Source organism: Bufo gargarizans, chromosome 3 (genome assembly GCF_014858855.1).
Source record: "Bufo gargarizans isolate SCDJY-AF-19 chromosome 3, ASM1485885v1, whole genome shotgun sequence".
NCBI lineage: Eukaryota > Metazoa > Chordata > Amphibia > Anura > Bufonidae > Bufo > Bufo gargarizans.
This window is the reverse complement of record NC_058082.1, coordinates 592,996,332-593,023,393: the sequence shown is the minus strand read 5'-3', so window position 1 is coordinate 593,023,393 and position 27,062 is coordinate 592,996,332. Positions and strand designations below refer to the sequence as shown.

The window sequence follows — 27,062 nt, the reverse complement described above, 5'->3', positions numbered from 1 at the left end:
CTGACCAACGCCAGCGGAGCGACACATACTTGTGTCGCTCCTCTGGCGCAGTTAGATTTTATCAGGCCTGTTATGGTGTAGTAATCTGACCAACGCCAGAGGAGCGACACATACTTGTGTCGCTCCTCTGGCGCAGTTAGATTTTATCAGGCCTGTTATGGTGTAGTAATCTGACCAACTCCAGAGGAGCGCCACATACTTGTGTCGCTCCGCTGGCGATCGGACAATTTTAAAGACCTTTCCTACATACACTAAAGTAATCTCCCATCGCTGGTGGAGCAAATCAAGTATAGTTCACTTCAAAAGCTATGTGAGATGTTCGCTTTCATTTAATAAAAAATTCAATAAATACAAAACAAATAAAATTTATAAACAATAACATTTTTATTTCTAAAAATATATATTTTTTAATAATATAAATAACTTTTTAGAATAAAAAGAAAGTAAAAAAAAGGCTACAAATGCCTGTAAGTAGGACCGGTGGGAGTGGTGGGAGTAGAAGGTTGGGTGGTGGAGGTTTCAACACTGGTTGGTCCCCCTCGTTCCTGTGCCCCTGTGGACATAAAAGTGTGTGTTGTGGCAAGCACAACAGAGGGAGTATTCAATCTGGATGGGGGAGCGGGAGAAGGAGTTGACCTAGCAAGAGTAGAAGGAGTGTTGAAACTAGGAGCAGGAAAATATTGAGGAGGAGAAGGAGAAAAGTGGTGAGAAAAGTGCTTGGTGGAATGTGGAGGCTGGGATGGGGGCTGAGGAGGTAGGAAAGGTGGGTAGGGGGTTGTTGAGGTTGTGATGGGGGATAGGGCATGGATGGGGGATAGGGCATGGATGGGGGATAGGATGTGGGGTGGTGCTGAACTTGCCACAAGACACTGTCCACCTGTCTTCGGGCCTCAAACAACTGGTCGGGCGGAAATCGTTCCATCACGGGGAGCAACGAATACCAATAGTGATGCACAGGACCCAATTGCAACGTATGGACCGCCACCTCCTGCAGACATCGCACTTGTTCCTCCAAAGCGGCAATTCTATTGGTATATCCCATCAAGGACTCGTAAACGAGCCTTGTGAGATCCTCGTAGTCCGCCTGACGGCTCCTACCGGTCCTCTGGCGACGCATCAATGCCTCAAAAAGTGGTGTCATTTTGGCCATTGTTGAGTCGCCAGAGGGCACAGGTAGGGGAACATTGAGGTCCCGACCAGCTGTTGGAGTAGGACGTGAGGGACCCGCGGTGGGCGGCTCTTCGGGGACCGCCTCTTGAGCTCCGGCCTCTGGAAGGACTTCACGAGGAGCTTGGTGCGCCCGAGTACTGCTAGATGTGCTGTAAAAGGAAAAAAATAAATTAATGGACAAATAGGGAACTGTATGTGAATGTCCCAGACAGAGTGTCAAATGACAGTCTGCCTAGACCACACACATAGATTGGAGATTAGTATTCCTAATTATTATAAACATTACAGCTTACCTTCGCAGCTGTAGGGTTCTACGAAGAAAACCTAATAAGGCCGCATACTGGTACGGACGCTTTTGGCTTGCTCTTGAACCGCTCGGGCGCTTGACCTCCTCGTTGTAGTCCTTCTTATAGCGATCCCTCATTGACCGCCACCGCACCAGGATTGTAGTCCCTGTCCGCAAGAAAAATAAAAATAAATTAATATTATAATAATTTATTTCAGACATCAGAAATGGTTTAGTATTTGTTTGAACCTGCTACAACAACAATAAAAAAATTATTGATGTTCACTATAGGTAGCATTGAGTGACCAACTTCAACCAGACACAAAACCAATTTTTAATGAAAAGTACACATGTGCATTATACTAGAGTATACTTACAGCACTCCTCCCGTTGACTCTCATTGAGGTCGTCCCAATTAGGCACTAAAACTTCGCATATCTCAAGCCAGAGGAGCCGGGTAGCATGATGGTCAGCATGGCGGCGGTCCGTGTGGTCCCACAGTGGTGGTCTGTCCTCCACCATCTGGATGAGGAGTTCATTGTCAATTATACAACTGCCAAATTCCTCCTCATCCGTTCTGGTGGAGCGTCTTGAACCCTAAAAATATATATAAAAAATAATAATTATAATCTCATGTTTAAAGGGATTCTAACACCAGGTTTGGGGCTATAAAGATACGGACATGCACGGCTAGATCGCCGCTAGCATGTCCGCAATATATGTGTCCTATAGGCCTGTGTGGTTTTGATTAAAAAAAAGAAATGATTTTATAGATATGTAAATGAGTGTTGAATGTGTCGCTCATGCGCTGTTCTCGGCATGAAGCTGATGTCAGGACAGGGAAGGAACACTATACCGGCACTGCGCACAAGGAAGGTTAGTGCAGCCCCTTGGACACATTCAACACTCATTTGCATATCTATAAAATTCTTTTTTAAATAAATTAAAACCACACAGCCCTATAGGACACATATATTGCGAACATGCTAGCGGCGATCTAGCCGTGCATGTCCGTATCTCTATAGGCCCAAACCTGGTGACAGAAATCCTTTTAACAGATTTGAAATTAAAAATACTCCTCTAGGAAATACTCACACGAACACGACCACCGTGGGCTCCCCGACTTCCTCTGGCTTTAGATTGACGACCTCTGTTGGAGTCAACGGGACGAGCGACCTGTAATAGACATAACAATAATAAAAAAAAATTTAATATACAAATCATAATATTGAGCTAAAAAAAATAAAAATAAAAAAATTTACTGCTTCATGTCCTCCACCACCAACTTCCTCCTCTCCAGCGGTCTCTGGGCCGCGAGGCCTCTCCTCCACAGATGATGACTGTGAATTAAAAAAAATAAAAATTAAAAATGCGTTCATAATGTAAATGCAGAATGCTTAAAAAAAAATTTTTACCGCATCATGTCTCCGCCTACGTCTTGGAGGAGAGGTCCCGGCCTCAGTAGAAGATGTTGAGCCTGTAGAAAAAAAAGATATTAATCTGATTATTATTATTAAATATTATTAGTACAAAAAACCCAGACAAATAATACTTACTTGACATTCTATTTGAAAGTGTTCTTCAAATTTCGTTTTTCTTTGGCCAAATAATAGATTTTGGACTATATGAGAAAAAAAATAAAGTGATTTAACAATTTGTAGGACTACTACCCCTAGCATCCCCTATTTACTTGCACCACATGCAGTGCCCATGCAAAACTACATAGGCACTGCATGTGGTGCAAGTACATAGTGGATGCTAGGGGTGGTAGTCAAAAGGACTACTACCCCTAGCATCCACTAAGTACTTGCACCACATGCATTGCCTATGCAAAACTACATAGGAACTGCATGTGGTGCAAGTACATAGTGGATGCTAGGGGTGGTAGTCAAAAGGACTACTACCCCTAGCATCCACTATGTACTTGCACCACATGCATTGCCTATGCAAAACTACATAGGCATTGCATGTGCTGCAAGTACATAGTGGATGCTAGGGGTGGTAGTCAACAGGACTACTACCCCTAACATCCCCTATTTACTTGAACCACATGCAGTGCCCATGCAAAACTACATAGGCACTGCATGTGGTGCAAGTACATAGTGGATGCTAGGGGTGGTAGTCAAAAGGACTACTACCCCTAGCATCCACTATGTACTTGCACCACATGCATTGCCTATGCAAAACTACATAGGCATTGCATGTGCTGCAAGTACATAGTGGATGCTAGGGGTGGTAGTCAACAGGACTACTACTCCTAACATCCCCTATTTGCTTGAACCACATGCAGTGCCCATGCAAAACTACATAGGCACTGCATGTGGTGCAAGTACATAGTGGATGCTAGGGGTGGTAGTCAAAAGGACTACTACCCCTAGCATCCACTATGTACTTGCACCACATGCATTGCCTATGCAAAACTACATAGGCATTGCATGTGCTGCAAGTACATAGTGTATGCTAGGAGTAGTAATCAACAAGACTACTACTCCTAGCATGATCTATTTACTACAGCTCCTGTGTATAACTACATAGGAGCTGCTTATATTTATTTTCTTTGCAAAATCGAAAACGAACCAAAAAACAACAACTTTCTACTCACCTACAATGGCGTCCTCCCTTCTCCCTCGCAGGCAGGATCGAAGAGTGACAGGAAGTTGATGGCGCCCACAGCTCCTCCTATTCGTTTGTGCAGGCGCAGAAAGAAGAACCGGATCTGTTGATCAGGCAAACAACTGAAATCTTTGCGACGGATCCGGCTCTAATGCATTCCTATGGAGTAAAACGCCGGATCCGTCATGTCTTCAGTATTTTTCGCCAGAGAAAAAACCGTAGCATGCTACGGTTTTCTCTTTTGCCTGATCAGTCAAAACGACTGAACTGAAGACATCCTGATGCAAACTGAACGGATTACTCTCCATTCAGAATGCATGGCAGGGCTCCAGATGGCGACCAAAATGGTCGCCAATGCGACTTAGAATTTACAAATGGCGACAAGACTTTTTAGTCTTGTCGCCATTTGCGACTAGACCCTCCGCGGCAGCTCTGCAGTAGAACAGCGGCGGGCACAGGAGCTGATAGTTCTCTGCCCCGCCGCCGCCGCCGCCGCCGATGTTCTCCTCAGTCAGTGAGTCACAGCACACAACAGTAGAGCCGCTGGCAGCAGGGAGGGGAGGGGCTCAGGGGAGTGTAATCTGATCCTAGAGTGGAAGCTGCTTCTGCCAGCCCCTCCCTTCCCCGCCCACCAACCAATCAGAGCTGAGGCAAGGCAAGGCGAGCACTAGCAGCTCTGAGTCACTGACAAGTACAGGGAGAAAGAATCGAATGAGTCACAGGTGAAAAGAACTAAAGATCCGACTTGTGACTCATTCGATTCTTTCTTAGACTCCCTGTACAGTGTGCCCCCCCCCCAACACCCCAGTATAAGAAACATTGGTGGCACAGTGTGCCCCCCCCAACACCCCAGTATAAGAAACATTGGTGGCACAGTGTGCCCCCCCAACACCCCAGTATAAGAAACATTGGTGGCACAGTGTGCCCCCCCAACACCCCAGTATAAGAAACATTGGTGGCACAGTGTGCCCCCCCCAACACCCCAGTATAAGAAACATTGGTGGCACAGTGTGCCCCCCCAACACCCCAGTATAAGAAACATTGGTGGCAGTGTGCCCCCCCAACACCCCAGTATAAGAAACATTGGTGGCACAGTGTGCCCCCCCAACACCCCAGTATAAGAAACATTGGTGGCAGTGTGCCCCCTCCCAACACCCCAGTATAAGAAACATTGGTGGCACAGTGTGCCCCCCCAACACCCCAGTATAAGAAACATTGGTGGCACAGTGTGCCCCCCCCAACACCCCAGTATAAGAAACATTGGTGGCACAGTGTGCCCCCCCCAACACCCCAGTATAAGAAACATTGGTGGCACAGTGTGCACCCCCCCCCAGTATAAGAAACATTGGTGGCACAGTGTGCCCCCCAACACCCCAGTATAAGAAACATTGGTGGCACAGTGTGCCCCCCCAGTATAAGAAACATTGGTGGCTCAGTGGGAAGTGCCAATGAGGGTTAAAAAATAATTTAAAAAAATTAACTCACCTCCTCCAGTTGATCGCGTAGCTGTCGGCCTCCTGTTCTGTCTTCAGGACCTGTGGTGATGATTACCATGGTGATGAATCATGTGATGTATCATGTGATGAGCACAGTGATGTCACCACAGGTCCTTTGACAGGTCCTGAAGAAAGAACAGGAGATGATCAATTGGAGGAGGTGAGTTAATTTTTATTTTTTAACCCTCATTGGCACTCCCCACTGCACCACCAATGTTCATTATATTGAGGGGGGGGGGGGCACACTGCGCCACCAATGTTTATTATACTGGGGTGTTGGGGGGGGGGGGTGCACACTGCGCCACCAATGTTTATTATATTGAGGGGGGGCACACTGCGCCCCCCCAATGTTTATTATACTGGGGTGTTGGGGGGGTAATGTTTATTATATTGAGGGGGGCACACTGCGCCACCAATGTTTACTATACTAGGGTGTTGGGGGGTGCGCACTGCGCCACCAATGTTTATTATATTGAGGGGGGCACACTGCGCCACCAATGTTTATTATATTAGGAAGGCACACTGCGCCACCAATGTTTATTATATTAGGAAGGCACACTGCGCCACCAATGTTTATTATATTAGGAAGGCACACTGCGCCACCAATGTTTATTATATTGAGGGGGGCACACTGCGCCACCAATGTTTATTATACTGGGGTGTTGAGGGGGGGCACACTGCGCCACCAATGTTTATTATACTGGGGTGTTGAGGGGGGGCACACTGCGCCACCAATGTTTATTATACTGGGGTGTTGAGGGGGGGCACACTGCGCCACCAATGTTTATTATATTGACCTTCTACTATGCATTCTGTATTAAAGAATGCTATTATTTTCCCTTATAACCATGGTATAAGGAAAAATAATACAGTGAATAGACTCATCCTAGCAACCATGAGTGAAAATCGCACCGCATCCGTACTTGCTTGCGATTTTCACGCAGCCCCATTCACTTCTATGGGGCCTGCGTTGCGTGAAAAACGCACAACATAGAGCATGCTGCGATTTTCACGCAACGCACAAGTGATGTGTGAAAATCACCCCTCATGTGCACAGCCCCATAGAAGTGAATGGGTCCGGATTTAGTGCGGGTGCATTCCGGTATTTTGAATGCCAGATCCGGCACTAATACATTCCTATGGGAAAAAATGCTGGATTCGGCATTCAGGCAAATCTTCAGTTTTTTTCGCCGGAGATAAAACCGTAGCATGCTGCGGTTTTATCTTTTGCCTGATCAGTCAAAACGACTGAACTGAAGACATCCTGATGCATCCTGAACGGATTACTCTCCATTCAGAATGCATGGGGATATGCCTGATCAGTTCTTTTCCGGTATAGAGCCCCTGTGACGGAACTCTATGCCGGAAAAGAAAAACGCAAGTGTGAAAGTACCCTATCCTGATGCATCCTGAACGGATTGCTCTCTATTCAGAATGCATTAGGATAAAACTGATCCGTTATTTTCCAGTATTGAGCCCCTAGGTCGGATCTCAATACTGGAAAACTTTGACACAAATGTGAAAGTACTAATGCTGACAGCTCATGTCATTAGAACCGCAGTCGGCATTAGCTGAATTGCGCCTGAATTAAGACTGCGGTTTTACGTAGCTACTAGTGCTTCTAACCAGAACCAGGACACAACCTGGGCCATAACGGCACCGCATGCCACAGCTAGAGAAACCTATACGACATGAGGAGACAGGCTCCGGCAACTCTCTCCGTCCTAAACACTCTGACAGAAACAACCGTCACACGTCACGAGCGCCTTACGCAGCCTGTGATTGGTCGGCCATAAAGAGGCGCGAACCGAAACGCCTCTTCCATTGGTCATGGGGCAGGGGCTCTCCTCTTCCAATCTATATAAGACCCTGCGTACGTCGGTGACAGCGTAGTGCGCGCAGTCTGCAGACATGGTGAAGGCAATCTGTGTACTGAAAGGTAACGGGCCGGTGCACGGCATCGTCGGCTTCCACCAGGCAAGTAGCGCCTCCCGCTCCCCTCCTCCTCTGCAGTCTCTGTAGTACCACGGACCGTCTTTGCGGGTCTCAGCCTGGAGTCGTTTTGCTGAGTCATAGGCACGTTGGGCTGGAGGGCCTAGTAGTGTGCGCGCTCCAGTGCTGTGGTATAGGGAGCAGTTATGCCCCAGGTTGTGTTCTGGACCTATAGGTTGCAGCTACAGTAAGTGAGAAGCTGCAACTCCCAACATACTTTCACACCATGCTGGAAGTTGTAGTTGCAGCTCACATTTCACCCCTGTAACCAGAGAGCTGTGTGATTCTCCATGGCGCAGTTACATAAACCTTTTTCTTCTCCTCCCTATCCACTGGTTGCATAACTTCCACCTGTGGCATTAGGGAGTACCCTGCTGGTACACCATGGGCAGGTGTGTGGCAGTGTTTTGCAGAGTGCTGGTCTCAAAGGGTAGTGTGATGCGCCAGTATTCCCAGACTTGGCAACCTCCTGTTTGGGACGGTGCTGTCGCTGTAGGACGATGGACTACAGAACCTGTTGGTTAGAAGTGCTTTTTATTGCCTAATAGAAAAAGTATAATCTACAAGATGTTTTTAGCATCTCTGCTTGCTGTGGGCGGTGAACATGGCGGGGAATTCTACATACCTGAATTTTGTCTCCACTGCTTCACCTCGGATGCTGAAGTTCTCCGGTCTCCCTTGACCACGGAAGAAAAATGACTGGATGTAGCAATGCGGTGAACCCCTTAATGTGGGGATCAGCAGCCTCCAGCTGTTCTGAAACTACCTTACACAGCCTAATAAGTGTGCATGCTGGGAGTTGTAGTTTCATAGCAGCTGAAGGTCGCTGATCCCTGCCTTAACGTGTTCCTTCCAGTGGACAGAAGTCTGGCCAAGGCTTGTGATGGTCGCACAGTGCAAAGAACAAGGGGGTCAGTCAGCACATCCCGATGCGCAGGTGCGCGCTGCCGTGGCTAGAAACACAAAGAAAAAAAATGCAATGCAGCAGCGCTCTGCAAACCCAATAAAGTACAATAATGCCATAGTAATAGAAAATATTCTGGAGCTAATGCTATGCTTATTGTGTAAATTTGAGATTCTAGGCAAATTTTGTATGAAATTATTTGGGCCCGTCTGCCAAATGTTAAGGTGTGATGGCTGCACAGGTACTTGGCTTGCTGTTACACAAGAGGAAACTTCACTAGATTAACAGCAAGCAGAGATATTTGAAGTGACTGGAATCTATGCGTATTGGAATAATGTAAGGAGGATTTGTAGAAGTGTGGCTGCAGAATGCACTGGAGGGGAACCTCTCGGAGTCGGGCAGTCCCTGTCAGTGTACAGCTGGTGCATATATAATATTCTGGGATCCAGTAACCGGTATCTGCTGTCTGCCATTCAGACTGCTGTTGTGGCCCCTGCACTCACGGACTGCGGTGAATCCCTTCAGCTGCACCACGGACAGGCCTCGAAGCTCTTTGCACGTCGTAACCTCTCACATGCTGCCCTTTAGACTCTCCAAATGGGGTCAAAAGGCAATGAATCCTGGCGAGTACGGCATAAGTACAGGCCAATGGGTACATGCATGCCCCCCCCGCCACTGACTTGCTCTGCTGGTATGTCCTGATCTAACCTCTGCATATAACCGCGTTCCATTCACTGAAATTTCTGGAGCTGTGACCCTCTTAAAATAACATTTTGCTTACATTATACTGTACAATGCGTTACAAGAGGGTGGAAGGGGGCTTTAAAGGAAGTCTGCCACCAGGAAATTCATTCAAACCAGGCAGTGCCTTGTAGGACTAGCTTACCTGACTGTAAGAACACCTTTTACTCACAGATCGGAGAAAACCACTTAAAGGGGTTGTCTCACTTCAGCAAATAACATTATGTATAGAGGGTTAATATAACCTACTTACTAATGTATTGTGATTGTCCATATTGCCTCCTTTGCTGGCTGGATTCATTTCTCAATCATACTATACACTGCTCGGTTACATGACTATGACCACCCTGCAATCAGCACGATGGCAGTGCTTGCACGCTACAGGATAAAGTGCTGGACTATGGGTAATCCCAGCCACCAGAGACTTTTTCCTATATTGTGCAAGCATGACCACTGCTACTCGATTACAGGGTGGTCGTAACCATGGAAACGAGAAGTGTAGCCAGCAAAGGAAGCAATATGGACAATCACTATTAGGGTTGTTGCAATACCAAAGTTTTTGATTTGGTTTTAATACCATAAAAAGTATTGCGATACTTGATACCATGCGGGGGAAAAAAGCCGCGTGCATGCAGCATTTTATGGAACGTCCAGCCCATAATCAAATAGTCCGATCCTATTTTTTTTTTGGGGGGGGGGGGGGGGGGAGACAAGGTTACAAAAATGGGGCATCATGCAGTCTTTATTTTTTTGTTACGGGTTCACCGCATAGGAGAATTTTTAAAAATATTTCAATAGTTTGGACTTGGCCTTTTTATTAACCATTTCCCCACCTTATGGGCTAGAACCTGGGATATTTTGCTTCCTTGTCCTATTCATCCTAATAGAGCTCTATTAGGGTGAATAGGACCTCACTCTCCCTGCTGCCCTGTGCATAGTGCACACAGCAGCAGGGAGATTACCATGGCAGCCAGGGCTTCAGTAGCATAATGGCTGCCATGGTAACCAATCGGAGCCCCAGGATTACACTGCTGGGGCTCTGATCACAAGCTGCCACTAATGGAGGGGAGGGGACCCTGTGGCCACTGCCACTAATGATTTTAATACTGGAGGGGGGGGTTGCGCCACCAAATACTCTAATACTGGGGGGTTGTTTCAGATATCGAATTTTCGATACCCAACCAATACTTTTGTCTGGTATCTACCTAGATACCGGTATTTGCCTCTTTTTCGATACTAGGCTTCGCTATTGCACAGTCTAGTATCAGAACAGCAGCACAGGGGGAGAGGGAAGCACTCCCCCTCCTCCTGTGCCACTTCCACTAATGAGGGGAAAGGGGTGGGCGCACTGCACCACCAATGAAAAAGTAAACGTTTAATACAAATCCAGGAGGCGGGTGCTGGCGGGGAGCTGCAATCAGCGGCAGTTTACCCCTCAGGTGTGGCACCCTCTCAGAGGTTGGGTGCCAGCTATGTGATTCTGCTGCTGCACCCGCCTCCTGTATCTGTATTAGGCTACTTTCACACTTGCGTTCGGGGCTCCGCTTGTGAGTTCCGTTTGAAGGCTCTCACAAGCGGCCCCGAACGGATCCGTCCAGCCCTATTGCATTCTGAGTGGATGCGGATCCGCTCAGAATGCATCAGTATGGCTCCGTCTGTCCTCCGCTCAGCAGGCGGACACCTGAACGCTGCTTGCAGCCTGGCCGTGCGGAGGCAAACTGATCCGTCCAGACTTGCAATGTAAGTCAATGGGGATGGATCCGTTTGAAGTTGACACAGTATGGCTCAATTTTCAAACGGATCCGTCCCCCATTGACTTTCAATGTAAAGTCAAAACGGATCCGTTTGCACTATCATGAACAAAAAAAAAAATTTTTTTTTTGTTCATGGTAATGCAAACGGATCCGTTCTGAACGGATCTAAGCGTTTGCATTATAGGTGCGGATCCGTCTGTGCAGACACCAGACGGATCCGCCCTGAACGCAAGTGTGAAAGTAGCCTTAGATGGTAACTATCATTGGTGGCGCAGTGCGCCTGCCCTCTCCCCTCATTGGCTGGCGGCACAGGGGGAGGGAGAGTGACTTTCTCCCCTGTGCTGATGAGGGAACTGCTCTTATACTGGACTGCGCAGTATCACAGCCTAGTATCAATAAAAGGCAAATCCTGGTGCCAAACAGATACCGGGACAAAAGTATCGCTATTTTGATACCTGCAACAACCCTAATCAAAATACATTAGTAAGTGCCTGGTATTGACTTTCTCTACATAAATGTCACTCGCTGAAGTCAGAACCCCCCCTCCCCCCTTTAAGGCCCAATGCACAGGACCGTATGTATCTTGTAGTCTACAAATTTCAGATCCGCATCTGCATTTTTTTGCAGACTAGCCTTAAAGGGATCTTGAAGCCCAGCCTGCTTTTCCTGTTGAAAGACACATACACCCCTGCTACGCTCCACTGTTTTACCTCCTTGGGGCCCCTTGCTCTCTTCCACAAACTTCTGGTATGTGTTATGTGCACCAGTGACTGGTCTCGGTGTTGCTGAGTTTCTAAGTGCCACATGATCCAGCAGTAACATGCTAAAGCCAGTTGACTGCTGTGGCACACGCAACCTCATCAGTCCATGTTTACAGGTCAGGAACCAGAAAGTCCAGGGAGCTGGAATGAAGGCACTTGGAGCATGCGTTCCCTCACCCAACAGGTACCTCAGGCTGGGCTTGAAAGGCATCTCCATCAAGCAGTTCTGGCAGGCTGTTTTGGCAGACAACAGCCATTGCCAGGTCCCCATTGAGTGTAATGAGGTCTGGCGGCAGTCAAGCTGCATTCTGGCATAAATGCTGGGTTTTGGCCAGAGAATGTTGCATTTAACGTGTTTTTTTTTTTTTTTTTTTTTTTTCCCATGTGGCATTTGTGGGATCAGGCAGCTGGATCTTGATTGGGATGTGAACAAAGTCTTGTGTAAATCTTTTAGACTGTGCTGTCCTGTAGGGCGGCTTAACATGGGGACAGGTCTGCTCTTGTTAGCCGCCTGTCCTTATACTAAGCTGACTCTAGGCAGGGCAGCAGTCTGGCAGATCGCTAGAAAGATAAAATGTCTAGAACCATTTGTCTCCTCCCTTGATAAGAGGCAGTGATGGCTCCACTCCGATCAACCACAGCGATCAGCAGCCTCCGGCACATCTGCTGTTCTGAAACTACAACTCCCAGAATCCTCCTTTCATGTCTGTGGGAGTTGGAACAGCTGAGCATATTGCATGCTGTGAGTTGTAGTTTCACAGCAGCTGGAGTGCCGAAGGTGCTGATCCCTGGCCTAAGCACATGGCAGCGTGATGTGGATATCGGTGTCATGAGGAGGTAATTGTGAACAGAAGTACATAGTGATTTTTCCATCAGTATACATGTCTGGTTTGCTACAGTGTTGGTGAAGGCAGGATCTACCCACTTGGCATAGTGTTTGGCTCTGCCCACTAGTCGTGCAGCTTTCTACCAGGATTGCTGGTATTTGATGGTATTCTTGCTGTTCCAAAGGAAATCGCCACCTCAGAGGTACTCTAAGCCAGACATTTCATAGGATCCGTTACAAAACGGCCATGACGACAATGCTCCATCTGCTATAAATGGACTCCTTGCAGAAGGCTTTAGGCCAGACACACAAGGGAGTTCAATGTGAGGTCCCGTTCTGACCTCTGACAGGGTATGTCCACATGTGATGTGTGCTGTGAACTACTGTATCAACTTAAAAGGGATAAGTGTCTGATCGACAAGGGTTTGACTGATTGGTCCATGGGCCCCCTTTCTTGTGATCGTCAGGGGTCCCCAGTGGTTGGACCCCCTTTTGATCACTTAATACCCATCATCAGACAACCCCTTCAATAAGCAAGCACAGCAAGTATGGTCACATGCTGGTAGTCAGTATACCGCCTGTTGTACATGCAAACACTGACTTGGCAGGGAACACTATTTACCGGCTGCTGAAGCAGGATGAGGGCTGCAGCTTTGCTCTGTAATGGTGACGCTGCAGTTCTTCAGCTGCACCTTCTCTATTGCTATTTAATGTTTGGAAGGTTGAGAAGACAATTGTTCTGCCTGTGGTTCCCATAGCTTGCTGCAACTTGGGCTTGAACTGGGCGGTAGCCTCAATGTAAAGTACCATGTTATCCACATGTCGCTGGAGGAAGTGCGTGGCGGCTCTAATCTAACGTGCTGAACCACTGCCTGGGAGAGGAAGGCCCTTTTATACTGGCAGATTAGGGGTGAATGCTGGTCTCTGAATCTGCCTGTGTAAAGGTGCCACCAATCTCCCCAAGGAACAAGTGAGATGTCTATTCATCAGGTGAAAACTGTTCATGCAAATACCTCAACCATCTTGTGGGCAGCAGAGTGAATCTGACTGTTAACACCATCGCTCCTCATACAATCACTCATCCTCATACAGTAGAGGAGATTGCTGTGTAAATGCAGCATTCTCCTCCACTGATGAGCAGGCAGTTGTCTGGAAGGAACGCTTCCTTCCTGACCATCACCTTAACCCCTTAGTGACCACTTGTATGCCTTTTGACTGACATAAACATTGGGTGTTTTAGCTAAACTACTGGCTTTAATCAATCATTAAATATACCCAAACTAGAACGTGTCCTGCAAAAAATAAGACCTCATACAAGTAGTGATGAAAAACACAAGTTATAGCTCTTGGAATGCAATTTTATAAAGTGCGTGGTCACTAAGAGGCTAAGGGATTGCCTGCATCTACTACTGATGACCTATCCTCAGGATAGAAACACAAAAAGGGGGGGGGGGGTCAGCTCATCCCAATACGCAGGTGCACGTTGCTTGTGGCTGCAAATATACATCTGACAAACACAAGGTGCAACAGCACTCTACAAACCAAAAGTAGAGTACAAAAGTATATTACATTGCAAATGCTACGCTAATAACTTAGAGATGCTTAGCAAATACATTTTGTACAAAATCATTTGAGCCCGTCTGCCGAACGCCAAGGCGACCTCTATAAGACGGGTCCTAACACTAAAACTCACCTGTTGGGTGCCATAACTGCGACCATGAATCCAGGAAGTGCAGGTCCTGTAACCTTATAGAGGTCACCTTGGCGTTCGGCAGACGGACTCAAATGATTTTGTACAAAATGCATCTCTAAGTTATTAGCATAGCATTTGCAATGTAATATACTTTTGTACTCTACTTTTGGTTTGTAGAGTGCTGTTGCACCTTGTGTTTGTCAGATCTATCCTCAGGATAGGTCATCAATATCAGATTGGTGGGAGTCTGACTCCTGGCACACCCACCAATCAGCTGTTTGAAGAAAAGGCAGCACTCATACCAGCACTGCCTTTTCTGCTGTTTACCTCCCCACTTCAGCATATGCAGTGTTGAGCAATGGTGCCCCATTCACTCTATGGGATGGACGGCTCCTTCCTGTTCAGGTGAATACTACAGAGCCTTCCCATAGAAGTGAATAGGGGACTGCCATACTTGTAATTACACCTGCTCACCACTGCAATTGCTGCAGCAAGGAGGTAAACGGAGCAGAAAAGGCAGCGCTTGTATGAGTGCTGCATTCTCTTCAAACAGCTGGTCACTGATCTGATATTGATGACCTATCCTGAGGACCCAACAACCCCTTTTTTTAAGCAGGGCTCTGGTCGGTAAACTAAACTTCTAGCTACTCATTCCCCACACTCCAGCTGCCTTCAGGACCTTTATAGGATTCCCATTTCTAGATTTCCTAAATATACAATAAGATGGTGACTGAGTCTTGGTTTTTTGCTTACAGGATGGTGGTGAAGTAACTGTGAAGGGCACTATCAACGGGCTGACAGATGGGCTCCATGGCTTCCATATCCATGTTTATGGAGATAACACTAATGGTAAGTGAAAGAAATCTGTGACTTAAAAGCATTAGTCCCTCCGGAGCATGTTCTAGTAGCAATGTAATCTCTTAATGACCACCATCTATTTACTTTTCTCATTAGGGGCCTTATTCTACAGCAGGGTTTTTATGGTGCTGTAGAATAAGTCATGGATGGGTGTCGAGGGACACTATGTTGATCAGGTCTGGCAGCATCTGTTGGAAATGATGTATTCCCAGACAACTACTTTAGGATACTTTCACACTAGTGTTTAAGTTTTCTGCTATTGAGTTCCGTCACAGGGGCTCAATATCCTAATGCATTCTAAATGGAGAACACTGTTCAATATGCATCAGGATGTCTTCAGTTCAGTCACTCTTGCGGTATTTAGAAAATACCACAGCATGCTGCTGTATTTTCTCAGTCCAAAATTTTAGAACACTTGCCAGAATGCCGAATCGGCATTATTTTTCCACTGAAATGCTTCCGGCACCAAGTGTTCTGGCAAAACTGATCTGTTTATCCAGATGACACCGGAGAGACTGATCTGGTGTTTCAATGCATTTGTTAGACAGATTCGGATTAGTCTACAAATGCTATCCGTTTGTACACTGATTTCCAGATCCGGCAGGCAGTTCTGGCGACTGAACAGCCTACTGGATCTTCACAACGCAAGTGACAGTACTCTTAGGCTATATTCACACGTCAGTATTTTCCTATATCCCGATTTTCGGTCTGTTTTTTGCAGATCCGTTGTTCCTGAAAATGTTTCCGTATGTCATCCGTTTTTTTTTCAATCAAATAAAGTTGTTTGGAATTCATTGAAAAAAAAAATTGTGTTTCCAGGAACGGAATTCGCAAAAAACAGATGACATACGGAATGACATCCGAATGTCTTCCATTTTTTGCGGATCCATTGACTTTGCATTGGACCAGGATCCGATTTTTGCGGAACATAATAGGACATGTTTTATATTTAAACGGACATGCGGAACGGAACAACGGAAACTGACAGCACACATTGTGCTGTCCGATTTTTTTATTTTTTATTTTTTTTATTTTTCCAGGACCTATTGAAAATGAATGGGTCCTGATCTGTTCCGCAAAAAACGGAACAGATCAGGAAAGAAAAAACGGACGTGTGAATGGACCCTTAATCAGACCTGTTTGGGTCTTCAATGGTTAACGAGATCTACGGGCTTAGTCCCCTTGCGCAAAAATGTTTCTATTTTATTTTTTTCATTTGCGTTCATTTCAAAGGATCCACACAAAAAGGAAGGTACTCCTCTGTATGTTTTCCATTTCCGTTCAAAGATAGAACATGTCCTATTGCCCACATAACGGACAAGGATAGGACTGTTCTATCAGAGGCCAGCCGTTCCGCAAAAAACAGAATGCACACGGACATCTGTACTTTTTGCGGACCACAAAGCTGAAAAAGCCAAACAGTCGTGTGCAAGAGGCCTTATATTTGCAGAACAAACAGAATTTGAGTCCAGTAAGTTTGAAGTGTTGGACCTAATTGGGACATATTAGCAGATCTGCACCTTCACTGACCGCAACAATGGAAATAGCTGGGTATTTAGTTACAGGGTGTAACTTGGCAATGTGGAGACGGGAATATATATATTTTTTTTTTTTTTGGGCCACGGAAGTACAGATGTGGACAGCACTGTATACTGTCCATCTTTTGCAGCCTCTTTGAAATGACTGCAGACACAAATATACAATTGTGTGAATGGGCCCTTTCTCAGAAACCATGTGATTCATCTGATACAGAATATATGCTGTCTCTACAGGCTGTATGAGTGCAGGGCCACACTTCAACCCACATGGCAAGAGCCACGGAGCTCCAGAAGACGAGGAGAGGTAACTGGTGACTGCTGTGTACTGTATGTTATCACTGACTAATGATTGCAGCCTTTGAAAGAAATGGCTACCGTCTGTGTGCACTCTGAATTTTTCAGTCCCCAATGGATATTGTCTGGAAAACAAACGATGGGACATATTCTATAACATACAGGACAGACATACGGATGCAGACAGCAGCCCAATACATTTTATTAAATAACTTGGTGGCTGTTAAATGTTTCATTACATGCAATTACACAAGTATTCAGATTGAGGTGCTGGTTTGAAAACTGTAGAATATTCATGGTACATCCCTTTTAAAGGGCCTTAAGGCAGGTTTTCAATCGCTACAATGTACAGCCATTTCTCAGGAAGAAAGCGTTCCTTCCCAACAGTCAGCTGTTCGTTCAGTGAAGAACATCATTTAGGCTACTTTCACACTTGTGTTCAGAGCGGATCCGTCTGGTATCTGCACAGACTGATCCGCACCTATAATGCAAACGCTTAGATCTGTTCAGAACGGATCCGTTTGCATTACCATGAACAAAATTTTATTTTTATTTTTTTTGTTCATGATAGTGCAAACGGATCCGTTTTGACTTTACATTGAAAGTCAATGGGGGACGGATCCGTTTGAAAATTGAGCCATACCGTGTCAACTTCAAACGGATCCGTCCCCATTGACTTACATTGTAAGTCTGGACGGATCCGTTTGCCTCCGCACGGCCAGGCGGACATCCGAACGCTGCAAGCAGCGTTTGGGTGTCCGCCTGCTGAGCGGAGGACAAACTGCCAGACTGATGCATTCTGAGCGGATCCACATCCACTCAGAATGCATTAGGGCTGGACGGATCAGTTCGGGGACGCTTGTGAGCCTTCAAACGGAACTCACAAGCGGAGCCCCGAACGCAAGTGTGAAAGTAGCCTTACATGTAGCAATCGCCTCCACCATGAGGGTGAGCAATGGCTATTGTGATCGCTTATCTTCAGGGCAGCAGGTTACTGCTTAGATGGCACAATCTGCTGCCCAGAGACTATTATTTAGGTGCCTGCATGAATGACGGGATGCTCGTTCATAAGGTGATCGGAGGCACACTTACTCAGGCAGATTGTTGGGAAAGAGCGTTTGCAGGAATGTACATTCCTGATAATCTGCCTGTGTAAATCCACCTTTATTCTACAGTGGGGTTTTTATGGTGATGTACAGCAAGTTAGTAACACAATAGTAGGCAGTTATGTGGTCAGTCCTGGAGACTTAGAAAAGTCCCCATGGCTGTCTGATCACTAAGCCTACTGTTAGGGCACAGTGGTGGTCTTGAATTTTTTTTTTATCTTCAGTGGAGCAGACAGGCTTATAAAAGAGGAAAAAAAGCTTAGCTCACCTGCTTAAGGTCCATGTGCAACCCACAGAAAAAGGATCAGACTCTATTCCAACACAATGAAAATGCTGTTCCAAGGCCTGCAAATGGTAAAAAAAAGGGCCTAGGCCATGCTGAAGGAAATGGCTCAGAATGCCACTTTGCCAATCGCAGGATGCAGCGTTGATCGACCTCTGCCAGTGATTGGCATTCTCAGCCATTTCCTGCCTTGTCGATCGTGGAGTGCAGCAAGGACCTGGGCACCACTGAAATGGTGGCAGTGAAGGGATTGCACGATCATCATTTAACCATTTGCAGGTTTGCATTTTGTGCTGAATAACTCTTTAAATGCAATGCTGTTTTAAATATGGAGCTCAAGTAGTACATCTAGGCTCAACGCAGACAAAGGCTTTGTTTGTTTTTTGGTAGAATATAGCCAAATGACACTTTTTTTTTTTTTATGCCAGGCAAAAGGCATTTCACTTTACATGAAACGGAACATGGTTTGAGTTCCTTGGCTGCTGCCATTATGTGAAGAGGGCACAGTATCTGCTGAACAGACCCCTAATCTGATATTTATGGCTTATCCAAAGGATAGGCCAACTGTGACTGATATTATTGGCCTATACTTTGGATAAGCCATAAATATCAGATTAGGGGTCTGTTCAGCAGATACTGTGCCCTCTTCATGGTCTATCACACGTGGTTGTGCACGGTATTTTATATTATATTTCAAGGGAATATAAAAGGGATAGTGCCAGCCCCTGTCAAAAGTATAGTTTGAAACTAGTGGGGATCCCAAGAATCAGACCATCAATCTGATCCTGTGCTTGGAGAAATCAATTGTGTAGCTCGGATATTATGAATGGAATCTGTTGGCTAGCCCTGTTTACCCTTAAATTGTTTCCCTCAGGCATGTTGGAGATCTTGGAAACATAACCTCCAAAGATGGTGTTGCAGAATTTGAGTTCAAGGATAAGATAATTTCACTGGAAGGAGAACACAACATCATTGGTCGCACAGCGGTGGTAAGTGTTACTGGAGGCAGAAGGTATTGCCCCACAGTTCAAAGTTAAAACCGCAAATAGTGATCAAGTGCTCATGAAATCCGCTTAGGACACTTGTGTGATCTACAACAGTATGGTTCATCCATGCCGTAGAGAAGCCCTGTTAACTAAGCAGTAAAGTGATCAGGACAGTTGCAACAATCTGGCAAGGCATGGGGTCTGGGTGCCACATTACTAAAACTTTGTTAAAGGGATTGTAATAAAAAAAAGACCTGATGTTTAAATGGCTTTTTTCAACATTTTTTTAAAATGTTTATTTAAATTTTTCATGTCTCCTATACGTTTAAACCAATAACTCCTGCAGTTTTTTCCACTGGTCACTGTTATAATTGGCACCACTTTTTGGCTTGTACAGATCACTTTACTATAGTTACCTGCTTATCTGTCATTCTTATCCTGCCTGTAATGATGCCATTTCTGTGTATAGATAACACAGGATCCTCCATTCACAATAGGTGGTTGTCAGAGCTTATCTAGTCTTTCCTTGTACAATAACCTCTGCACAGAGCATGTCTAGAAAACTGTCTCATAGCAGTCAGAGGTCCCCTCCTGACAGTGTCTATGGCCCATGGGGCTGCTGTAATGCTTTGTAAATGTTGTGAAGAACAGTTCAGGCAAGATGGCCACCCCTAATCATGTTCAGGAAATGGAATAAAAAAAATCTACAATCCGAAAATAAACACATTAACAATTTTGATACTGATTTTAACTGGCCGATAAAATTTTTGGTTACCAATTTCCTCTAAGGACTGCTCCACCAGAAATCTGGCAGGGCAATCTTGGCCCTTCCTGGGAGTTCAGGAAAATATGTACTTGCCTAGGTGCACTTAAAGGGGTTTTCAAGAAAAAATATATATTCATGAGCTATCCTCATAGGTCATCAATATTGGACTGGTAGGAGTCTGACTCCCAGGGCCTCAGCTGTTTGAAGGGGACAATCCCTGTGGCGTACTCATAGTATACCGAACTCTGCACATTGTGTAGTGCTTGGTGTTGAATAGGACAGGGCTGCACAAGGACCATAGGAGTGATGGCTGCACCCTCAGGTCTAGGGAGATGCTGCAGCACTTTGAAACAGGTAAATAGTGTGTGTTCAGTCTGGATATTGCGGACCTAATCCTTGAAGTAATCATTCAAAGTCCTGGATAACCCCCTTTAAAGGGTTTGTCACCAGAATTTACCCTTTTGAACTAGCTGACATTAGTGATGTGCTAATGTCAGCTGAACCTAACTAGTCTAGTCCTACTTTTATCTATGCCCCCGTTACTCCCAAAATATAACTTTTCTAATATTCTAATTGGCCTCTAGGAGCAGGGTGTGTGTTTAGAGGCTCCATTCTCCCACCTCTGGCCATGCCCTGCTACACTAGATTGACAGGGCCAGGCAGCGTTCACCTCCAACTGCCGGCCCTGTCTGGGGTATTCTCACGCCTTCAGTATTCGGCACAGCGACGAAGCCGACGAGCACCCTTCACTCATTGCACCTGCACCATACCATTCAGTATTCAGCGCAAGCGTGAGATTTGCAGGACGTGGCCAGAGATGGGGGAACAGAGCCTCTAGGAGTAGGGGTAACACTCCCCCCTGCTCCTAGCAGCTAATTAGCATATTAAAGTTCTGGAGTAATGCGGGCATAGATAAAAGTAGGAATAGACTAGTTTAGGTTCAGCTGACACTAGCACATCGCTAATGTCAGCTAGTTTAATGGGGTTAATTCTGGTGACAAACCCCTTTAAAGGGAACCTGTCATGTGGATATTTGATTGTATATAATTGGTTAGATTATAATCATTAACTACTAAAGTGCCTTAGATGTATTTACTTACTGGTGTGACAGATGGTTACCTCATAATATACACACAAATATGCTGCATGCTAATGAGCTGATTTGAGTCCAGCGTGACTTAATTCAGAGCTATAGCAACTCTCCTGCCCACCTGCTGATTCATATGGAAAAAAACTGTCATTCAGCAGCAGGTGGGTGGGGAGAGTCAGGAGCTCATGAATATTCATTAGGAGCTGGAGCTTTTCAATACAAGATGTTGGCAGATTGACTGTGCAGCAATACCTTCTGTGTGGATCAATTAAAGAAAGTGACCTAGCATTTTGCTAAGCGAATCAGTCACTTATTTATTTTGGCCTTAGTTCGGACACCATAAAACTGGTGACCGGTTCCCTTTAAGGCTACCTTTCAGATAGGTGTATTGTGTTCCTGTTTAAGTGAGCACTGTAAATATAAAGCCCTGCTTTCTTTCTTTCAATTTTTTCAGGTCCATGAGAAAGCAGATGACTTGGGAAAAGGTGGTGACAATGAGAGCAAGGTGACTGGCAACGCCGGTGGTCGCCTGGCTTGTGGAGTCATCGGAATCTGTCAGTAAACGCACAAGGATCAAAGATCTGCATTGTTCAGCACCACTGCGGGATATCGGGGGAAACAAGCCTTCTGTCCTTATATGCATCATAGTTCTGTCAGTTTAGTTGGCAGCATTCTCCAGTGCTGTCAGTGGCTGTGATATCATGTTTTATATAAAACACTATCAATAATGTTCTCATTTTTTTGGCTGATCATTTAAATAAATGGAATAGTGTATTTCCAGAATGTGGAGGAAGGGTTACCTGTGATATCAGCATAATACTTTAGTAAATAGATATCTTGGTGAATGAAAAGGGAACGCTCTCCTTCAGACTGAACCTTTATGGAGGTATTGAATGGGGTCTGAACGTACAGCCTTCCGCCCTCTGGTGGATCCAAAGGTAATGTGGAAAGCTTTCCTAGCACTAAAGCTCATGTGAACTCTGCCTATTTCATGCACTGATGATCAGGCTGCATTGACATATATTAGATTTGCCTATGGCAAACTCAGCTCATTCACTAGATTTCTAATGGAGTTTTGAGTGCTGTGGATTCATGAGACTTGGCCAGATTCAGTGGGGCCAATCCATGTGGAGCTAAACTGCAGGGTTGTGTACAGGGCTTTCTTTCAGATGAGTGTCCAGTGTGGAAGGTGACTTCTGTTTATGGGTGCTGGTTTCACAAAATCTCAGTGGTATGATTTAGAATACTGTCTGACCTTGCATTTACATAATGCTTTAAGTAGGAGGGCTCATTCATATAACCTTAAGAGCTCTGTGCTGTGGACCACACGGCACCAGCTGTCTGGATCCCATAGTGTGCTGTGGACCCATTGACTTGAATGGGTCCCATGATTCGCAAAATATAGTGAGAAATCGCTTTTGTGGTGCAGAGGTCCAAAAGCCCATGGAAGCACTTTGTAGTGTTTCCATGTGACTCTGCAGAAGATGGGGTATGTCCTATATTTCGCTGTATTTTGTGGACCAACAATACGGACACAGAACTGTTAGGTTGTGTGAATGGGTCCTAATTCTGTAGAAGCAAGGTCATGCAGAGATGCATCATAAGGCAGTGTGATGCTGTGAAACCAGAAGTGTCCATAGCAGGAAATTGTGCTCCTGTATAGTGTCTTCTGCACTGACCATTCTGGGGAGAGCCTTGGTGGCACCCTACTTTAATTTTATTTTTTGCTGGTGAACAGCTACAAAATTGACATGCATTGGGTGTGGATTTTGGCACTGAATCCACGCACATCATGAATGGGGCTTATGGGCATTGCAGCCACTGTTTATGCATTATTAGTGCGTAACTAGTCATGGTATTGCATAGAACAGGGGTCAGCAACCTTTGGCACTCCAGATGTTGTGAAAATACATGACATGTCTGCCTGCTGGGAGACTCTGCAGCATGTTGTATGTGTAGGACTACAAGTCCAAGCTGTATGACACTGCTAAGGGAGTGGATACAAGAGCTGCCCTGAGTGCTGGGAGAAAACAGCAACTTGTAAGTGTAGAACTACATGTCCCAGCTGTATACTGACACTAATACACAAGATCTTCCCCCTACCTTGTGCAATGCTCTCTAGTATGTCAGCTCCAGTGCCCAGCATTGTCTCCTCACTGCCTGCAGAGCTGTGCAGCTGAAGGGGTTAAGAATCCTAGCAGAGAGTAGACTGCAGTGAAGGGGGGGGGCAGCGTGGCCAGGACAGTGACATCTCGTTTACAGGCTTGTAAACTAACATTATCAGAGCAGGGAGAGAAGCTGACATCACAGGTCATGTGACCCTCAGTGAAATCTGAGAAACCAGCAACTGGAGATAAAGTGAGTGAATTGGAAAGCTGTTACATTTGCTTAGTTAGGAACATAGAAAGAACAAAAAAATAACTGAACTCCTTTGAGGCCTCATGCACACGACCGTTGTGTGCATCTGCGGCCGTTCCATTTTTCCACGGACCCATTGACTTTCAATGGGTCCGGGGAAAAATCAAACTACACCATTTGGCATCAGTGTTTCCAGTCTGTGAAAAAAATATGACCCTGCCTTTTTTTTTTTTTCACAGACCCATTCAAGTCAATGGGTTCATAAAAAATTCACAGCTGCACACAAGATTGTCACCCGTGTCTGTTTTTTCCCATCATTTCAAAGGCAAACTTGACTTAGATTTTTTTTTTTCCATGTCCATGGCTCCTCCAAAAATCAAGGCAGACCCACGGAAGAAAAAATTGACACGGATCACGGAACCCCTTTTTGCGGACTGCAAAAAATACTGTCGTGTGCATGAGGCCTAAGGCTGTAAACCCTCCCCCCAGAAAGAAGGGGAAAAACTGGATTCCCTGCAACCAAAACTGAGCTACAGCTTTTCTTGGTGACCATAGCTAAGTGCAGTGTCGTTGATGAACATGTGGCTACATAGGAGTTTACGGTGCAGCCATTAACAATGAAACTGCTATTAGCTGCCATGTGTGAAAACAGATGGATTTTGGGTGCACCTGGGCAATGGTGTGAATTCTCTATGGGAATATTTATTACTGTTGATCTAGGTTTACACCCATGAGATTGAGAGAACATGAACAACATCACATTTCACAATACATGGTAAAAAAAAATTCCATCTAATTTTCTAAGTTTGTATTTCTTGATATAGCTGATGTTAAAAATGACACATTGCTACACCATTATTGTAATGAATTGTTTTATTACAATTCGGCATATGTACTGTAATGTTAAACACCTACATGTGAGAGCTGTAACTCCTTATAGTGAACTATTGATATTCTAATAGAGAAAAATAAACCATGGGAAAAAGGATTATTTCTGATCAAATTACCGAATAATGGCCAATAGGAATTACCAAGTTTTAAACCATGAAATAATTATGTGCTCAATGTTGTTGCAAAGTGAATACAATTTCTGTGAAGCAATGAACTGGCAGAATTTTTATAACCTCATTACTCAACATGCTAACACATATTGAAGGTGACAAGACATTAAGACCTGCTTTACATGTGTTAAGGGGCCCTTACCTTTTAGAAAAAATATTTTGGATTATAGGGCAGAGACTAGTGATGAGCAAGCATGCTCGGCTGAATACGTGTTCGGCTTGAGCATCGCTATACTCGGCACTCGGTCAAGTACCACATGTGCAGTCAAACGTGCAGGTAAGTACTGCCATCACTGTAATGCCATTAACCATGTTGGCTGCTGGCATGAGTGATTGGCTGGCCAGAACACTTTATCAGGTGCGGCTCATTGCGAGTCAGGGAGAGCTGTGCTTAGGAAGGGACAGATAGTGTAGGGAGTTTGTGATCGCAATTTATTCAATTTTAAAACGTTTCAAAGACCCAAAAGTCCTTCAGGACTATTGTGTGTGGTGGCAGAAATGTAATTGTTCAAAGTTGTACTCAATTTTTTTTTTTTTTTTTTTATACTTTTCAAAATAGCTTATTTTGCTATATAGGTGTCTGCAGTGACATCTGTGCGTCAGGGGCAGAGAATTAGTGAAAATATCCCCCCCCCCAAAATAATCCACATTTTTGCTGTCAACAGTGCAATCTGTGAATTGTGTGATCTGCACTTCAATACATTGTGTGGTTGTCAGGCCTAGATATAAGGAAAAAAAAATATATATATAAACTACATCAGTAAAGTGTCTGTACCACAGAGTCCAATAATCTGGGCCTAATATAGTGTTAATATTATGTGTTTCTGTGACCTATACTGTCCTGCATCAGAAAACAGTGTCTTTAGCCGACTGTAAAACAATCTGCCACATCTAGTGACAAAACCATTATTATGAAGGTGAGTACTAAGGGATGGGGAAGTGGGTGTGATGCTGATGGTGCATGCAGAGGCTGTGGTCCTGGGAGCAATGAAACTGCCTGCTGCCAGTGCACCAGAAAAAAAAAACATCCACCGTACCCAGCTTCATGTCCAACTTAGCTGGGCGGCCCAGGACAACACTGTCCAAGTTGGACCAGTGTGAACTGTTGGTCGGTTGGATTGCTGAAGATAATGCTTCCAGTTGGTTAAGCACCACCCTCTCTTCCACCAAGTCTAGTCTCTGTAGCCAAGAGTCTGGTCAATCGAATCCTCTCTCTGATCATCCTTCCTCCCACCATGGAGAAGCTTGCCAAACGAGTGATCCCACACTTAGATATGCCGAGGAGCTCTATCAAGTTCCACTATTACTTTTGGCCCTCACGGCCAGCACGGTTGAAGAGACACCTGAGATATTGTGCCCTGATTCCCAACCTCTTGAGCCTTTATAGTCAAGAAAATTATGAGACACAGTTACCAATCACTGAGGTTGTGGTTAGGTCAAGTCCGGAAGATGAGCAGTGGAAAAGGAGGTGGTTGACGATGAGGTCACTGACCCAACATGAGAAGGTGAAAAGCTGAGCGAGGACAGCAGTACAGAGGGGGAGGGATCAGCAACAGGCTCGAAGAGGCAAAGGGGAGAAGTTGGCCCACACCAAACAGGCCTGCAACCGTTACACCGAGCACCCCCATGTGTAAATCTACCTTGCCAAGGGGTAGGTGTTCCACAGTATGGTGCTTTTTTGGATGAAAGTGCAGACAACTAAAGAGTGGTAGTTTGCAACCTGAGCCATTCCAAAATGAGCCAGGGCGTGAACACTAGCAACCTCACCACCACCAGCATGATCCGCCACATGGCATCCAAGCACCCTAACAAGTGGGCCAAACGCATGGTCCACAATCTGGGTCTGCGGGTCACACCACTGCCTCCTTTTCCCCTGTGTTACGCACTGCTGGCCAATCCCCTGTCAAAGGCCCAGGCGCCCCTCGCCCTGTACCTTCGCACGAACCATCAGCAACAACATCCACTTCCCTGTCCCAGCGCAGCGTCCAAATGTCCATAACACAGTTATTCGAACGCAAGTGCAAATATCCACCCACAGGCCATAGCACTAAATGCGCAACTTTCGAAATTACTGGCCCTTGAAATGTTGCCATTTAGGCTTGTGGACACAGACCTTCCGCAGCCTGATGTCGGCGGCCGCCACTATTTTGCATGGTGGGCCATGCCCGCCTTACATCGGCATGTGTCCCAGAACATCACCCGTGCCCTGACCAACGCAGTTACTGGGAAGGTCCACTTAACCACAGACACATGGACAAGTGCTGGTGGCCAGGGACGCTACATTTCCCTGACCGCACACTGGGTGAATGTTGTGGAGGCTGGGAGTGAGTCGTACCCTGGGATGGCACAGCTGCTACACACGCTCAGGATTGTGGGACCCATCAGGGTCTCCGCCAGCAGCTATATTACTGGCTCCAACCCCCACTTCTCCTCCTTCGCAGCCTCCAGCAGCAGTCAGCCATCAGTCGCTAGCTGGAAGCAGTGTT

General features: G+C 45.7%; 2 protein-coding genes across 2 annotated transcripts; one reads left to right on the top strand and one right to left on the bottom strand.

The window, feature by feature from the left end:
* Positions 1-469: 469 nt before the first annotated feature.
* On the bottom strand, positions 470-3,019 carry LOC122931861. Its single transcript, XM_044285916.1, has 7 exons — positions 3,013-3,019; positions 2,872-2,933; positions 2,719-2,796; positions 2,552-2,632; positions 1,834-2,053; positions 1,464-1,623; positions 470-1,319 (listed from the first exon to the last, which is right to left on the bottom strand). Exons 1-7 carry the CDS (start codon positions 3,017-3,019, stop codon positions 602-604), a joined length of 1,326 nt encoding a protein of 441 aa, XP_044141851.1. The 3' UTR covers positions 470-601.
* Positions 3,020-7,391: 4,372 nt separating this feature from the next.
* SOD1 (superoxide dismutase 1) lies at positions 7,392-21,887 on the top strand. Its single transcript, XM_044284402.1, has 5 exons — positions 7,392-7,542; positions 14,992-15,085; positions 16,867-16,936; positions 19,190-19,304; positions 21,612-21,887. Exons 1-5 carry the CDS (start codon positions 7,477-7,479, stop codon positions 21,717-21,719), a joined length of 453 nt encoding a protein of 150 aa, XP_044140337.1. The 5' UTR covers positions 7,392-7,476; the 3' UTR covers positions 21,720-21,887.
* The last annotated feature ends 5,175 nt before the right edge of the window (positions 21,888-27,062 follow it).